This window comes from Rhinichthys klamathensis, unplaced genomic scaffold (genome assembly GCF_029890125.1).
Source record: "Rhinichthys klamathensis goyatoka isolate OS25496 unplaced genomic scaffold, OSU_Roscu_1.1 h1tg001009l_1, whole genome shotgun sequence".
Lineage (NCBI taxonomy): Eukaryota > Metazoa > Chordata > Actinopteri > Cypriniformes > Leuciscidae > Rhinichthys > Rhinichthys klamathensis.
Genome location: NW_026607302.1, coordinates 147,733 through 164,859, shown reverse-complemented (window position 1 = coordinate 164,859; position 17,127 = coordinate 147,733). Strand labels below are relative to the sequence as shown.

Sequence of the window (17,127 nt, the reverse complement as noted above, 5' to 3'; positions counted from 1 at the left end):
AACGCAGTGTGTTTTCTGATTTGCATGGCTATAACGCAGTGTGTTTTCTGATTTGCATGGATGTAACGCAGTGTGTTTTCTGATTTGCATGGCTATAACGCAGTGTGTTTTCTGATTAGGGCTGCAACGATTAGTCGACGTTGTCGACAACGTCGACAATAAAAATTTGTCGACAAATATCTTTGTTGTCGAGTAGTCGTTTGATCTCACGTGACCTAATGTAAGGGCCTGCAATCCCGCGATTTGACCGCTACGGCGCTGTAGCGCTAGAGTGTAGTGCAGCCCTTACAAATGCTATTGCGGTAGAAGAGAAAACAGCGCGAATTATGACATTGCAAACGAATCCGAACTAGCAAGGTTTAGGTTTGGGAAAGTTTCACAAAACTTCAAATCAAGAATGCTGTCGTGTGCAATTTTCACGGGGCACAACATGCATGTTGGAGTGCAAGAGGAAACATCCCGGCAAAAGAGGAGCCGGTGAGAGGAGAGTGTTCTCCAGCTGGAGCTTACTAACCAGCGGTAAATCTCTCTTTATTAGAGAATGCAATACTACTAATAATAGTAATAATATTATCAATAGTAATATAATTACAGTAATGTGATGACTTATTTTGTATAGAATAAAGCTTGATCGAGCTTAGGAGTCAGGGCTGTTTTTATTATTGTAACACTATTAGTATATTAGGTATTATTATAGTCTTATCACTTGCCTGTATTTTGTTCAATAATCATGAAGACTTACAAAACGAGATGTTATATCCTTCCTATGATATAGGAATAATATCATGGCAGTCACTTTATCATACTATAAATTAAAAGGTGAATGAGAACGTCTCTGTCAGCTCAATTGTCATGTAAAAAAAGATTGAAATTTTATAATTATAATAATTGTTTGCAGATTAATATTTTTCCATTCTTTGTGTCCTGAAGTAAATGTCCCTTTTTCTGTTTCAGTTCTAAGAAAAGCAGTGGGCCTATTAAACAATGCTTAGAGAGCATTTGTGTGTGATTTGAGTTGGACCGAAATCTGAAAACTTAAAGAGAATGACCTGTTTAGTTGGCTCAAAGTTCATTAAAACAACTATTTCAAAAGCTGAAGTGATTTTCTTTTTTTATATTATAGTTAGAATATGTATAACTCAATGTTTTAACTAATTGGAAAAGCTGAATAATCGTTCCAAACTTACTGATTAGTCTGCAAAATAATCGATGATTAGTCGATTAATCGTTCTAATAATCGTTAGATTAATCGATTATCAAAATAATCGTTTGTTGCAGCCCTATTTCTGATTTGCATGGATGTAACGCAGTGTGTTTTCTGATTTGCATGGCTATAACGCAGTGTGTTTTCTGATTTGCATGGATGTAACGCAGTGTGTTTTCTGATTTGCATGGATGTAACGCAGTGTGTTTTCTGATTTGCATGGCTATAACGCAGTGTGTTTTCTGATTTGCATCGATGTAACGCAGTGTGTTTTCTGATTTGCATGGATGTAACGCAGTGTGTTTTCTGATTTGCATGGATGTAACGCAGTGTGTTTTCTGATTTGCATGGATGTAACGCAGTGTGTTTTCTGATTTGCATGGATGTAACGCAGTGTGTTTCTGATTTGCATGGCTATAACGCAGTGTGTTTCTGATTTGCATCGATGTAACGCAGTGTGTTTTCTGATTTGCATGGATGTAACGCAGTGTGTTTTCTGATTTGCATCGATGTAACGCAGTGTGTTTTCTGATTTGCATGGCTATAACGCAGTGTGTTTTCTGATTTGCATGGATGTAACGCAGTGTGTTTTCTGATTTGCATGGATGTAACGCAGTGTGTTTTCTGATTTGCATGGATGTAACGCAGTGTGTTTTCTGATTTGCATGGATGTAACGCAGTGTGTTTTCTGATTTGCATGGCTATAACGCAGTGTGTTTCTGATTTGCATCGATGTAACGCAGTGTGTTTTCTGATTTGCATGGATGTAACGCAGTGTGTTTTCTGATTTGCATCGATGTAACGCAGTGTGTTTTCTGATTTGCATGGCTATAACGCAGTGTGTTTTCTGATTTGCATGGATGTAACGCAGTGTGTTTTCTGATTTGCATGGCTATAACGCAGTGTGTTTTCTGATTTGCATGGCTATAACGCAGTGTGTTTTCTGATTTGCATGGCTATAACGCAGTGTGTTTTCTGATTTGCATGGATGTAACGCAGTGTGTTTTCTGATTTGCATGGCTATAACGCAGTGTGTTTTCTGATTTGCATGGCTATAACGCAGTGTGTTTTCTGATTTGCATGGATGTAACGCAGTGTGTTTTCTGATTTGCATGGATGTAACGCAGTGTGTTTTCTGATTTGCATGGATGTAACGCAGTGTGTTTTCTGATTTGCATGGATATAACAGTGTGTTTTCTGATTTGCATGGATGTAACGCAGTGTGTTTTCTGATTTGCATGGATGTAACGCAGTGTGTTTTCTGATTTGCATGGATATAACACAGTGTGTTTTCTGATTTGCATGGCTATAACGCAGTGTGTTTTCTGATTTGCATGGATGTAACGCAGTGTGTTTTCTGATTTGCATGGCTATAACGCAGTGTGTTTTCTGATTTGCATGGCTATAACGCAGTGTGTTTTCTGATTTGCATGGCTATAACGCAGTGTGTTTCTGATTTGCATGGATGTAACGCAGTGTGTTTGTCATGTTGGCTGGTGCAGGTCTGCCGGATAAACGTGAGCTGGTTCAGGGAGTGTATTCGATCATCGATCAGCTCAGCAGAACTCACCTGAGCACACTGGAGAGACTCGTATTCCACCTGGTCCGGTGAGACTTTTCAGTTTATTTATTTATAAGGACAACACACATTTATCAACATTTCTGTAAATGTGCCAGTGTTAGCAAGCTAGCTAATATTAACCTGCAGTCCTTTGGCAGGATGTTTTTGAAACCTTCAAAATATTAATAATAATAAAAGAACATTACGAGGACATCATAACTCAATACAGACAGCAAAAGAAGATTTTTCAGCACAGGACAGAAGCCATGCGAAGGCTAAACATCAGCACACTAATTCAGTAACAACAACCAGCATTTCCACACAAGCATACAAAGCCACAACACAAGCTTCTGTCGGTACATGTATAGGCATGCAGGAATAAACAATAAACATACGTAAAACACAGCCAACGTTATATTAATCTCGATAACGTAATGGAGACACAGTTACATGTTAAAGGATCAGTTCACTTTCAAGTGAAAATTAGCCCATGATTTACTCTCCCTCAAGCCATCCTAGGTGTTTATGACATTATTCTTTCAGACGAATACAATCAGAGGTATATTAAAAATGTCCTGGCTCTTCCAGGCTTTATAATGGGCGTGGATTGCAACCAACAGATTGAAGCTCAAAAACGTGCATCTATCCGTCGTAAACGAACTCCACACAGCTCCTGTGGGGTGATAAAGGCCTTCTGAAGCAAAGCCATGAGTGTGTGTAAGAAAAATATTCATATTTAACACGTAACAAAGTAAAATAACTAGCCTAGCTAACGGCTCTACTTGCCCCTAATGCGCAACTTATGAAATTTATGCCGTCATAAGTAGCGTAAATATCAGCATGAGTTGCACTTTACACTTAAAGGAGCTGTATGTAAGAAATTTATTTGAATTAATTATAAAATGGCCCTGATATGTCACTAGACATTGAGAAATCATGTTCATTTCAAATACTTATATCACTGACAACAGTAGTCCGGCCAGGATATTGTCATTCAAAAAGTGAAGTTGCAGCCCTCAACTGATGTTGATGTTGTCATGTTGTGTTTTGGTCTGATGCTCCACCCTCCACCTATCGACCATTCATGAAGTCAGTAGTGTTGCGCCATCTGGGTTGCCAGCTCTGCTCTAGTTACCACAGCTGCAGCTACACACGTGTCGGATAAAAAAATGCAGCCGATCTGGCAACCTCGAGTCAGGGGGGAGGGGGAGGGGATACACCGCTCTACAGTAATTTGAAAGTGATTGCAGTACCGGTTTTGGCCACAATCTTACATACAGCTCCTTTAAGTGTTCGTTTGGCCAGAAGCTAGTTATTTTACTTTTGACTATTTTTACTATTTTTGTTCCACAAACTCATCGTTTTGACTGGATCTCCTTGAGCTCCCGGCATCTCGAAAACGCCACGCTGATATTGATCCTCGTTTTAGTTCTCCTTTTGTCCCAAAGTCTGCTTGCCATGGTCCATAATGTTCAAACGAAACAACAACAGCGTGAGCGCGCCGCTAGCCGTAACGCAGTTGTCCATGTGTGTCGCCATGGTTACAATATCAGTACGAGCGGAAACCAGGGATAACGCGGATACTATGTCAGTGACGGGCGACAAGTAAACAGGGACGAGCCATTATTTAAAACTGAAGTTAAAAATCTTTGGGAACCTTTGGGATATTGTAAGTACACAACTGCAGGAAATATATCTCAGTGCAAGTGATTTTGGGATATTTTATTACAAAAAATCTTACATATTGTAGCTTTAATATAACTCTGATTGTATTCGTCTGATAGAAGAAAGTCATAAGCACCTAGGATGGCTGGAGGGAGAGTAAATCATGGGCTTGAAAGTGAACTGATCCTTTAATAAAATGGTCACATGCATCTGAGTAATAAAGCAGCACTATATAAGAACCAGGGTTCCCGCGGGGTCTTAAAAAGCCTTAAAAGCATTGAATTTATTAATTTGGAAATAATACCTTAAAAAGACTTTAAAAAGTCTTGAATTTTGATGTCTGGGTCTTAAAAATTGTGCTATGTAACTTCTCCGTATTGTATTTTTCCTCAAAAGTTTCATTTGTCAACCACGATTATTATGATTTTTGATGTTTATTGTTCAGGGGTCTCTCAGCTCCCCATATTCCCAGCATGGAATAAGTAGCTAGCTAATGTTAAAAAACAACTTAACATTGTTCGGCAAACTTGCTTGTGGCCTACTGAAATGTTTTTATTTTTCACACCTGCTTGCCTTATCATCTTTTACCCATTCCACATTTGAAAAATAAATGAACACAAGTTCAAGGATTTTGTTTTTCTTTGTTGGTAGGGACGTGAAATAGGTATTAATTTTTTATATAAATGGTCTTAAAAATGTCTTAAAAAGACTTGAATTTAACTTGAAGAAACCTGTAGGAACCCTGAAGAACACCAGACTCCGTGTAGTCCTGATGTGTGTGTGGCGTGTGTCATGTGTAATGTGTGTTTGTTTCAGGATCTCGTTCCAGGAGGAGACGAACCGCATGTCTGCGAACGCGCTGGCCATCGTGTTTGCCCCCTGTATACTGCGCTGTCCCGACACCACCGACCCGCTGCAGAGCGTCCGGGACATCGGCAAGACCACCGCGTAAGACGCGCACAGGAAAATACACTTTTATACACCAATATGATACAAATAAATACAAATTCTGCTCACAATGCTCCAAATCTGGTATGAAAATAACAAAAAGTTGCCAAGTCTGCGTTTTTCCTGCGAAATTGGGCTAATTTGACACAAATATGAGACTTGTATTGAAATATTTTATATTCTACCAATGATGAAACTGTGCTATATGTTCAGTTTTGTGATCACTACAATATATTAGAGGTGTAACGAGACCCTCATCTCACGATACAATATTACTGCGATACTCAAGACACATGATAAAAGATTAACAAAAAATGCACTGTTGATTAAAATGCTAAATTTGATATCATTGTGTGTGTAAATGAATACTGTTGGACTCAGTGCTGAAACCCAAAGCACAGGACAATAGAGACACCAGAATAACAATATTCATGATTCTGAAGCTGAAAACTGAATTATTGTAGATGAATATTTGATCTCTGTCACTGACTAGATATATTTATAATAATGTCGGCCACTTTTACTGGTAACATCAGACATCTGGCATTATCAGCACACACACATATTCCCCCAGTGCATTATTATACATTATATTCAACATTATATATAGCAGTTTAATGTAGAACTGACACTAAAACTCTGAAAACTAGAGTTTTTCTCACAGATTTTGGGTGAATTACACTATCCATGATACATATTGTTGCATTTTCTGTATTGCTATATATTGTAACATGATATATAGCTACACCCCTACTATGCACCAATAAAACCCATCCAGTTATTGCTGAAATGGTTATTGATCATATTCAACGCAATTTTGTGTGATACGTCTAAACTCTAATGTTTATAATTCTGAATGAACACGCACCAATGCTACATTTTTCTAAATGTCATAATCATTTGTTAACAAACAAGTATTCCTTACTTCTATGAGCTCATTGTTTGTGCATTCAATTATTACATTATTTAAATTATTATTTTTCTCTAACTGTGATTTTGTATATGTGCATTTCTGAAATACATAACTTAGACAGTTTCCTCTGATATCAGATCGCTCTAGATTATAATGTGGACATTTTCTGTAAAGATGCTGTGAAAGATGTGTGTTGTGAAAAGCGCTATAGAAATCAATGTGAGTTGAATTGAAGGCTTTCCTCAGGTGTGTGGAGCTGATCATCTGTGAACAGATGAGGAAATATAAAGCTCGTCTGAAGGACATCAACACACTGGAGTTCGCAGAGAGCAAAGCCAAGAGTCGCCTGACACACATCCGCCGCTCGATGGTGAGCCACACACACACACACACACATCTCAGAGCCTCAGACTCACACACGATCTGCACCCGATGCTGCCACACACACTTCATGTTTTAGCCCCGCCCCTTTTATGACACGTCACTTTCCATGCATTTAGTACACACTCCTCCTGAGTGCCATGAAGAAGCACAAATCCCATCCATCCCTCTATCCATCTATATCAGTCTATCTATCCATCTATCAATCTATCCATCCATCCATCCATCATCTATCTATCTATCTATCTATCTATCTATCTATCTATCTATCTATCTATCTATCTATCTATCTATCTATCTATCTATCTATCTCTGTCTGTCTCTGTCTATCCATCTATATCTGTCTGTCTATCTATCTGTCTGTCTGTCTGTCGATCTATCCATCTATCAATCTATCCATCCATCCATCATCTATGGTAAATGGTAAATGGTAAATGGACTGCATTTATATAGCGCTTTCACTGACCCAATGGCCACCAAAGCGCTTTACAATTTGCCTCACATTCACCCATTCACTCACTCATTCATACACCGACGGGCGACGGCAGCCATGCAAGGCGCTATCCAGCTCGTCGGATAGATCTATCTATCCATCATCTATCTATCTATCTATCTATCTATCTATCTATCTATCTATCTATATCTATCTATCTATCTCTGTCTATCTATCTGTCTATCTATCCATCTATCAATCTATCCGTCTATCCATCCATCATCTTATCTATCTATCATCTATCTATCTATCTCTGTCTCTGTCTATCTATCCATCTGTCTCTCTGTCTATCTATCTATCTATCTATCTATCTATCTATCTATCTATCTATCTATCTATCTATCTATCTCTGTCTCTGTCTATCTATCTATCTATCTATCTGTCTGTCTGTCTATCTATCTATCTATCTATCTATCTGTCTACCTATATACATCCATCCAATCAATCAATTCTGAAATACAGAGTTGCAAAAATGAGCAAACCTCACAAAATACATTTAAACCTTGGCTAATATAACATCAAATTTGACCTTCAGATGGACTATCAGCATTTTCTGAAGGTTAAGCTGCTCCTTTCATTTGCTGAAAAAGTTCCCAAGTCTCATTTTGTACCACATTCATGGAAAGTGCCGTACATCTTCACTTCCCCATTCTGTTCCCAGACAGACATTCCACTAATCCTGTTTTCTTCCCTTCACTCCTTCCCAATCCCCTTCTCCCCATCCTCCTCTTCCAGAAACCAGTACTAATCGCGGTTAGGTTTATTGGCATTACAAGAACTGCCACGCTGGTATGTATCCACGCCGCAACATCTGTGACGTCACACGGCTAGTTCATGTCCGTCCGCGTGTCAGTGTAGCATCGCTAGTTGCCATCCGTGGTTTGATGACATGTTTATTTGGCCCCGTTGAAGACGCTCAAGCTAACTATGAAATGCTGTCGTGTGATTGGTTGTGAGAGGTGATCGGAGGAGAGTACGGTCCAAATGATGTGCTCAAATGTCACGTTCAGTTTTTTTTGTTTTGTTTGGTCTTGTTTTAACCACACATGCGATATGCTGCCGAATTACTAACATTTCCTCTTTCATTTCTCCTGCATTTGCTTCTCGCTGCGTTATTACACAGCCAAACGCAGTTAAAAAGGTAAAGCTCAGTGACTGTGTGTTAGTGTGTGTGTGTGTTTAGGGAGTTGCGTCTCACTTGTAGTGCCGTCTGTCTCCCTCATGTAAGGTGTGGTCATGCTAGACTTTGTATTATTGATTCACATGCAAATACCGTATGTGTGTGTCAAGCATGTGTGTTTTGATAATTATTGTCTATATGTGTTCCAAAAGGCTGTAATTATACATACATTTTAATTTCATAATATTTCCTGCTTACTGGAATACAATCGAAATTGTAAATTCCAATTCCAAATGGTAATAATTTAATTTAAACAATTATGTAAAGAATTTTAACATTTAAAGTCGCTCTGTAGTCAATTGTATCCCTTAACACTCATCTTTGATCACTAAAATGACATATTTAAAAGTTTTTTCCTTGAAAAAAATTCTTCATGCCTTAAAATATCTTGAATGTAACTCGACACCCTTGCCTCATTTAGTATGCGTGGTTCTATGAATATGCAAATGAGCCCCGCCTCCACTCACTCCCTCAGCTCAGAGATCCACTGGTTGACGATCACACGTTGATCTGATTGGTTACAAGGTCGTTTGTGACGTCAGAAACACCAGCGATTTCAAACCGTGTTTTTGAGACTGTCTTTGGTTCACTGCAGTTTTAAGGAGAAAACACTCAGCAATGCTGTCGACTTATGAACTTACACATGGTGTGTCTTAAAGCGTATTAAAACACCACATAGACACATAAACAACATTACAAGCTGGATTTCACCACAGGGGGACTTTAAACGTTTATATAAAGATTTAAATAATTTTTTTTACATTTAATTCCAATGTATCAACAATGCTTTTTCGCTTTTATAGTAAAGCTTAATTTTCCATGAATTCCAAATACAAATTTTGACCAAATACAAAGTCAAGCGTGATTTCATCTTTACCACATTGATTACTCGCTGCTTATGCTGCAGTTTGCTGTTTTCTTCAGGGTAAAGGGCGTATTCGCAAAAGCGGTCGCCACACGCCCTCGCCGCCACTGAGCCCGCGGATGACCGAAGGGGAGGAGCCAAGCGAGGAGGGGGCGGAGTCTGGGCTGAGCGAGCAGCAGCAAGCCGCCATGCAGCAAGAAGAGAAAGTTTTGACTATGCAGATCGAAAACCTGCAGAAAGAGAAGTTCGTAAACACCTTTTGCATCATGATTATCGTTTCTATGTACTGACATTAAAGGGATATCTAAATGTCCCAAAAATTAAAATTAGCCCATGATTTATCCTAGGTGTATATGACATTCTGTATATGACCAACACAATCAGAGTTATATTAAAAAAATGTCCTGGCTCTTCCAAGCTTTTTAATGGGAGTCAATGGGTATATTTTTTTTGGAAGTCCATCAAGCGCATCCATCCGTGATAAAACTGCTCGAAACGGCTCCTTGGGGTAATACAAGCCTTCTGAAGCGAAGCGATGCATTTGTGTAAGAACACCTAGGATGGCTTTAGGGTGAGTAAATCATGGGCTAAATTTCATTTTTGGGTGAACTATCCCTTTAAATAACTACAAGACTATGTATTACTCTGCAATGTTGTTTTTGGAAAATCCCCACATTTATTCCTTACGAGTTTGAGGTATGGTTGGGTTGAGGAGTAAAGGTAGGGTGTAACTACAAATACAAGTACTTTAAATGTAATTACAATTCATGAACATAAGTATATAGTATCAAATGGATAAGTGTGTAGTAGGTGAGACCACCTGATGTAAAGTTTGACCCAGTCACACACAGTTTGGAACTGAACAGTGAATGAGAACGGGTTATGACTGGATCACTTGAAATATTAAACCACTGTAAGAATATCATTCAAATATATGTATGACTTTCTTTATTTTGTGGAACATAATCATATTTTGAGGAATTGTAACAAATCCACTGGAGGCGAGCTTGGTGAACCCAAGTGCAGCATTTATTTCCATAACAATATCAAACGTAAAACAAAGGCATGACGTGGCATGAACATCAGCGCACCAACAATGAACCAATGACAACATGACACGATCACATGACTAACACAGGGAATCACATGATAAGACATGAACCAAACGCCCCACATAAAAACACAACAAAACAAGACACCAAACGTTCAGGAGGGTGGTGGAGCGGATTTATTATTTTCATTTACACCTGTTTTTCACTCATTTTAGGGAAGAACTAACCTATGAGATGTTGGCTTTGGATCCCAGAGCGTCGGATGATGAGATGCTGGAGTCGGAAGCGTCGATCGGGACAGCGGACAGCTCGGAAAACCTCATGGAGGCGGAAGGGGCCATGTCCGATCAATGGGGTAACGGCGCTATTTATGGTAGTTTGAAAGAGTTCTGTCATACTTTACGCTCCGTAATGTCGTTCCGAACCCAACACAACCTGAGAGTAGGGCTGGGTAAAAAATATCGATTTCTCGATATTAATCGATTCTCATTTTTACGAACCGATATCGATTCTTAAATCTCAAGAATCGATTAGTCAATCCTGTTTTCATTTGATGAATGAATGGAGCATTGTAGCGCTCATCCCATCCAATAAATCGCAATAATCTTTGTGCTTTGTTACTATTGATACTAAATAAAGTCTCAAATTTCAAATTACATCCATTCTCTTACGAAATTCAAAAACATAAATACCGTTTTGGCGCTGTGGCGTGAGATCGCTCTGGCTCGGCTCAAGAGAAGTACATGATCTCCTCTTCTGCCTTAATAATACCAGTTACAGCGCGAAAAACATGAATGAACGTCTGAAAGTGTGTTAAAGATAGAGTACAACTTATCGAAGTCCGTATCATGTCACATGGAATCGCTCAATCAGTGTTTCAACCGTGGAAAGATGTCAGTAAAACAACTTGTAAACAATGTCATGTAACGTCACATTTACCTCAGAAAAACCATATGTGGCCATAAACTCGTTAGTCAGCTAGAAATATTAACTCTAAAGAGGAGCATTTTGCTAAATATATGCACCATATTACATATTCATTATAATTTTTAATGTTCTTCGATATTTAATGCATGTTTGAATAAATCTGGCAAGTTTTTATGACAGCCACCATTTAAATGTTTATATTTCATATAACTTTATTATTATAAAAATAAATAAAAGTGTAATTTAAGTGATTGTATAGCTACAAATCAGTTAATATTTACCTTCAATATTATAGTAGGCTAATGAAGCCTAGTAGGCTACAACTGACTCCCATAGTTTACAGCATTAGTTAAGAGATTTGTTTTCCTTGAGAAAATTTGCCATGTATTGTACCTGATATCCAAAATAATCAATATTGAATTGAATCGAATCGGAATCGAAATCGAAATCGAATCGAATTGTGAAATTTGTGTCAATACCCAGCCCTACCTGAGAGGCTTCTGTACAAAACCAGAACTAAGAAGATCCATAAAAAGGACTTAAAGTCAATGTAAAACTAATCCATTTGAATCAAGCGGTTTAATCAAAGTCTTGATCAACAGATTTATTTTAGCCTTTTATTCACATCTAACCAAGATGTGCTCTATGTGTGTGCTTATATGTGAATTAAATCTGTTCATCATATAAAGCAAATGTATCTCTTCACAAGACTTGGATTAAACAACTCGATTCATGCTACAACGATCTAATAAAATTTGGTACCTGGACTTCGTTAGTTTGTGCGTCAATTAAAAAAGTTACACAAAGGTCCATAGTGGCAAAAATGTCCGTGTAAAAAACTGTCATAAAAATGTGAAGCTTGTGAGCACAGATTTAAGTTTGGTCTCATTTTAAAGAAGACCCTTGCAGATTATTGTTGAAGTATAGAAATAAACCGAAAAAAAGAAATGGAGGTTTAAGTTTAGGAAAATGATTTATGAACATTATTTTATATAAAATATATATTTTATGAAACATGTTGGACCCTAAGACTGCTAGAAGTCGTGATCCAAATGTGAGGTTGATATTTCATAAAATGAGCCTTCAGTGAGAGTGTGTTTGGGCGCAGGAACAGATTCCCCCATTAGATGCATTGGATTTGGGATTTTGGGAGTTTTTCGCTCTCAAATATTACAAGCGCACAATTTTTTTTATAACAAACATACAAACCACACACTTTGACATCCATACCAACACACCCACACAATATCGCTGCATAATTTATCCAATTGGCTTTATAATATCCATAAGCAGAAAACAGGAATAAAGTATTTTATAGCATTTGTTTTATTTGCCAAACCTGAGAAAATGGCACCAACTGGTAAAAAAATTTGTAAAATAAATACATTTTAAAGCCTTGCCAACAGAACAAAAGCCCATTAACAAAGATTGCATAATTTTATAGTTAAATGGCCCTGGGATTAAACATTGCCGTTTCAATGGGGACATTTTTGTCCTAAAGGTCCTGAGAGGAACTATTGTGTGTTACTGGCGTAAAATAGATTTATTAAAGGAAATGGGGGTGAAATAATAAAATTCCAATAAAAATACACACCTGTGCCAAAGTATATACAGTTGGCATTAACACAGGCACAAAAAAAAAAAAGACAGAAACCACTGCATATCTTACTTTGAGGGGCGAGTAAATGATGACAGAATTGTAATTTTTCCGTGAGCGGTGTTGCGCGTGATTTGTAGTGTGAAACGTCTCCTTTTCAGACAGAATCACCGGCGCGGTGTCGGCAACACGCTGGAGGAAGTCCGAGTCTAAAAGCAGACGTGGTTTACGGCGTCAGCCCGAATCCCTGGACTCTGTGGACTCGGCCGTCGCCTCGCTGTCCTCCGAGACGCCTCACTATCGGCTCCGGTCCTCCTCTTCCGGCCCTCTGTTTTCCTCCGCCTCTTCCGGTGGGGATTTGCACATTCTCCCCGACCAGGAGGGCTTAGAACAGGCTTCCCTGAACACCCGATGTGCCTCCAGCTCCGAGAAAACCCGTCCACGACCCCGAGGGAACCGAAGCTGCCCGCCAAAGCCCCGCGAGGACGGAGGCGTCCGCAGACGAGAGCACGAGTTCGGTTCTTCTCAGCCTTTAGTGCTGTACGGGAGTAATGAATTCATGGTGTGATCATGATGGTGTCCAACATTAGCTGGAGCTGGTAACGCAAAAACGCCAATAAAAGTCTGAGTAACATTTGAAGTGAAAGAGAAAAGCTTGGGGATCAGCCTTTCACAGTCCTGTTAATGAACAAAATGTACGGTGTAAAGATGAACGCACCCATATCTACGACCTACTGACTGTAAAGTGGACCTGCTGGACCGGTCCGTTCTTCACAACAGATTCTAAGAATAGTTGAACTGGGAAAGAGCGATTTTTAATCAACCTGTGATGTCCATTTTCATGTTTACAGAACTGAGCCAATGAGAGGTCACATGACTTCAACTGACTGCATGCCGTATTGCTACCATTGTTTTCACTCTATGATTAAAACCTTTGATAAAGTGCTAAATATGTAAAATAATATTATATTATTGATGAGGGTCGAATGAATGGTGTAAATAGCTGAAATCCCTGTGCTGCTGGTTGACCCGTGTGAAAATAACGTCTTTTTGTGTTGCGGATCGAAAACTTGTGTGTCTCTGTATGTTGAGTTTCTTATTTCCAGGTATTATTTCTTCCCTGAACAGATTTTTAATATTGTTTTTTTGTTGTTGTTGCATAAAGCAAACAATCTTGATTTTCTTTATGGAAAATCGTTTTGATTCTGGGGTGAAATTTGACCCGGACGTGTAATAGTGAGATTCATTCACTTTTTTTTCTTTGGTTCCAGAAACACGTTTTCCCTTCAGATGGAAAAGCAAAAGGATGAATAGGGATGGAAAGTCAAGTGTGTTTGTACCATGATTCTCTGCTGTAGTTTTAATCACTGTTGTTTGTTTCGTCGGTTTTCCCCTTCAGTGTTACGTGCAACAAAATCAGGACTTGAATTTTTTTCGTCTTTTTTTTGTAAATTGCTTTTTTAAAGTATATTGTGTTTTATACATGCTGATATTTTATTGTGAAATTTAAGTATATAAATATATTTTTTGGTGTAATGTTCCACTGTGCCATCCGGAGTCACATATTTAGTTGAACTTTTTGGTTAAACTTTTACACTGCAAAAAAATGCTTTTCTTACTCAGTATTTTCTGTCTTGTTTCCAGTCCAAATATCTACAAATTCTTAAAACAAGCTGCATTTACTAGAGTAGTATAGCATAAGATGTTATGTCTTGTTTTCGCTTAAAACAAGATAAATTATCGGCCAATGGGGTCAGAAAAATGATATGGTTTCTGCTTGAATTAAGTTTATTTTTCTGACCCCATTGGCAGATCATTTTTCTTGTTTTAAGCAAAAACTCACTTCATTTTGACCCCCATAATGACATATCTTATAACATTTTACTCATCTAGTAAATGCATCTTGATTTAAGAATTTTTTGATATTTGGACTGGAAACAAGACAAAAATACTAAGTAAGAAAAGCATTTTTTGCAGTGTAGTTTTGATTTAGGGCTAATGTATCACACACATCTCAACAGGGTCCTCTGCTGTGTTTTCTACCCTTTAATCTGACATTAGATGCTCATTTATAGCAGTAAAGCTCATAGAAAACACGGACACATAACAGCATAAAGCTCGAAGCTTTAATATAAACTATAGTAAGTTTACACAGTGAACATTGCTGTTTATGTGCAGGGAATGTGTCGAAGATGTTTACTCCTTTTTGATGTGCAGTTACATATATCTATGTCTATATTTATGTCATATCATAGCCTATTGCAAGAAACCATCACCAATGTCACAAAAGACTATGTTTTTATGTTTTGATAAGTATACTTGGGTACTATCTTAACCTCAAGTCCACTAATGCTCAAAAACAGGCGGTAAAGGAAGCGGTGGTTTGTTGCGTCCTGCATAAGTGAATGTAATCACTGTAGCATGCTACACTATTGTCAAAGTTTCTCTTTTACAGCTGTATTTAAGATCATGTTTAAGGCCAGAAACATACTCTATGCAAATACGCAAACCCGAATGCAGTTCCATACATATTTAACATATATTACTGTGTGGCTTTAGTAGTTACCTTCAAATGTCTGTTGTTAAACCTGGATTTAGCTAGCTAGCTATAAACATGTTGACACTCTAACATTAACTTATTTCTCTTCAATCTGTCCCTCGTCAGTAAACCTGAAAGAAATACTGACCGTTATTATGCTAATTAGCTCTAGGCGCGCGCTAGCCGCAGAGACACGTGACCCTGCGGCGCTAGACGCGTTTGCGATCGCACTTGAGTATGTTTCTGTATGTTTGAAATCAAGGGATGTCATTTGAGGGATGTAATATCTTATGTTGAATGAACCTGCGCTGTGTGTTTTGTGTTCGCAGTTGTAAACGGTGCAATTTGTGTAATTTCTTTAATGTGTAAGGATGTAAAAAGAAAAATGAACATAATCATTGTCTTATTAAAAAATAAATAAAAAAATAAACCTGGCATATGTTTTGCCTATTTGTCCTGGTAGAGAATGTATTTAAAGCTGCAGTCCGTAACTTTTTGGGGTTAAAAATTATCCAACATAATTTGAGGAAGTACGTAACCAGCCAGTGTTCGACACACTCTGCTTACCGTAGCTCGATTCACAATGGTGAGCTTGTAATAATGTTTTTAATTCCAGTGGTACTGGTGGATTTCCGCGAGAGACTCAAGCATGTCTTTACGTCACATCTGTACACACACCTGTACACACACATCTGTACACATAAAGAAGAGTCTCGGCTAGTCGGCTATATTGCGTCATTACGTCACATCTGTCATTACGACACACACACACACACCTGTACACACACATCTGTACACACACATCTGTACACACACATCTGTACACACACATCTGTACACATAAAGAAGAGTCTCGGCTAGTCGGCTATATTGCGTCATTACGTCACATCTGTCATTACGACACACACACACCTGTACACACACATCTGTACACACACATCTGTACACACACACCTGTACACACACATCTGTACACACACACACACCTGTTCACACACACCTGCACACACATCTGTTCACACACACCTGTACACACACATCTGTACACACACACACACACACACACCTGTACACACACATCTGTACACCTGTACACACACACACACCTGTACACACACACCTGTACACACACATCTGTTCACACACACCTGTACACACACACACACCTGTACACACACATCTGTTCACACACAGCTGTACACACACACACACCTGTACACACACATAAAGAAGAGTCTTGGCTAGTCGGCTGTGAGTGTGAGGATGTTGGAGGTGGAGATTTATAGCCTTTTCTCACAGCACTTGATATAAATAAACTTATTAATTTGATGGCGGATCCAGAAAGGTTCAAACGACGATCACTAGTGACAACTGGAGACTCCCCCGCTGTAACATGCAGAAGACTTCGGAGTGGCTACAGAAGAGAGACTGCAACGGCCCATGCGGAGACAAGGATACATATCGGAAGGCCTTTTTTCAAAAGTGAATCGATACTTTTTCAAAAAAAATAATGTAACAAATGTATAATAACACTGTAATACATGTATAATTACATTGTAATAAATGTATAATAATAATAATAATAATGTAACAAATGTATACATGTATACATTACAGTGTAATTATAAGTTTATTATAATGTAATGTATAATTACATTGTAATAAACGTATAATTACATTGTAATAAATGTATGATAAGACTAACAAATATATAAAACATTTTTACACTACTTTTTCAAAAATAATCGCTACTTTTTAAAAAAAAATCACTACTTTTTCAAAAGGAATAATGTAACAAAATA

General features: G+C 38.2%; 1 protein-coding gene across 1 annotated transcript in view; it reads left to right on the top strand.

Moving 5' to 3' along the window:
• Window positions 1-13,880, top strand: part of myo9ab (myosin IXAb) — a 91,978-nt gene extending 78,098 nt beyond the window's left edge. The window contains exons 36-42 of the mRNA XM_056244586.1: window positions 2,707-2,812; window positions 5,247-5,378; window positions 6,538-6,661; window positions 7,901-7,954; window positions 9,270-9,454; window positions 10,478-10,617; window positions 12,948-13,880. Of these exons, the coding sequence (XP_056100561.1) occupies window positions 2,707-2,812; window positions 5,247-5,378; window positions 6,538-6,661; window positions 7,901-7,954; window positions 9,270-9,454; window positions 10,478-10,617; window positions 12,948-13,354 (1,148 nt within the window). The 3' untranslated portion in view covers window positions 13,355-13,880. The remainder of the gene's footprint in view (window positions 1-2,706; window positions 2,813-5,246; window positions 5,379-6,537; window positions 6,662-7,900; window positions 7,955-9,269; window positions 9,455-10,477; window positions 10,618-12,947) is intronic.
• Window positions 13,881-17,127: the final 3,247 nt, after the last annotated feature.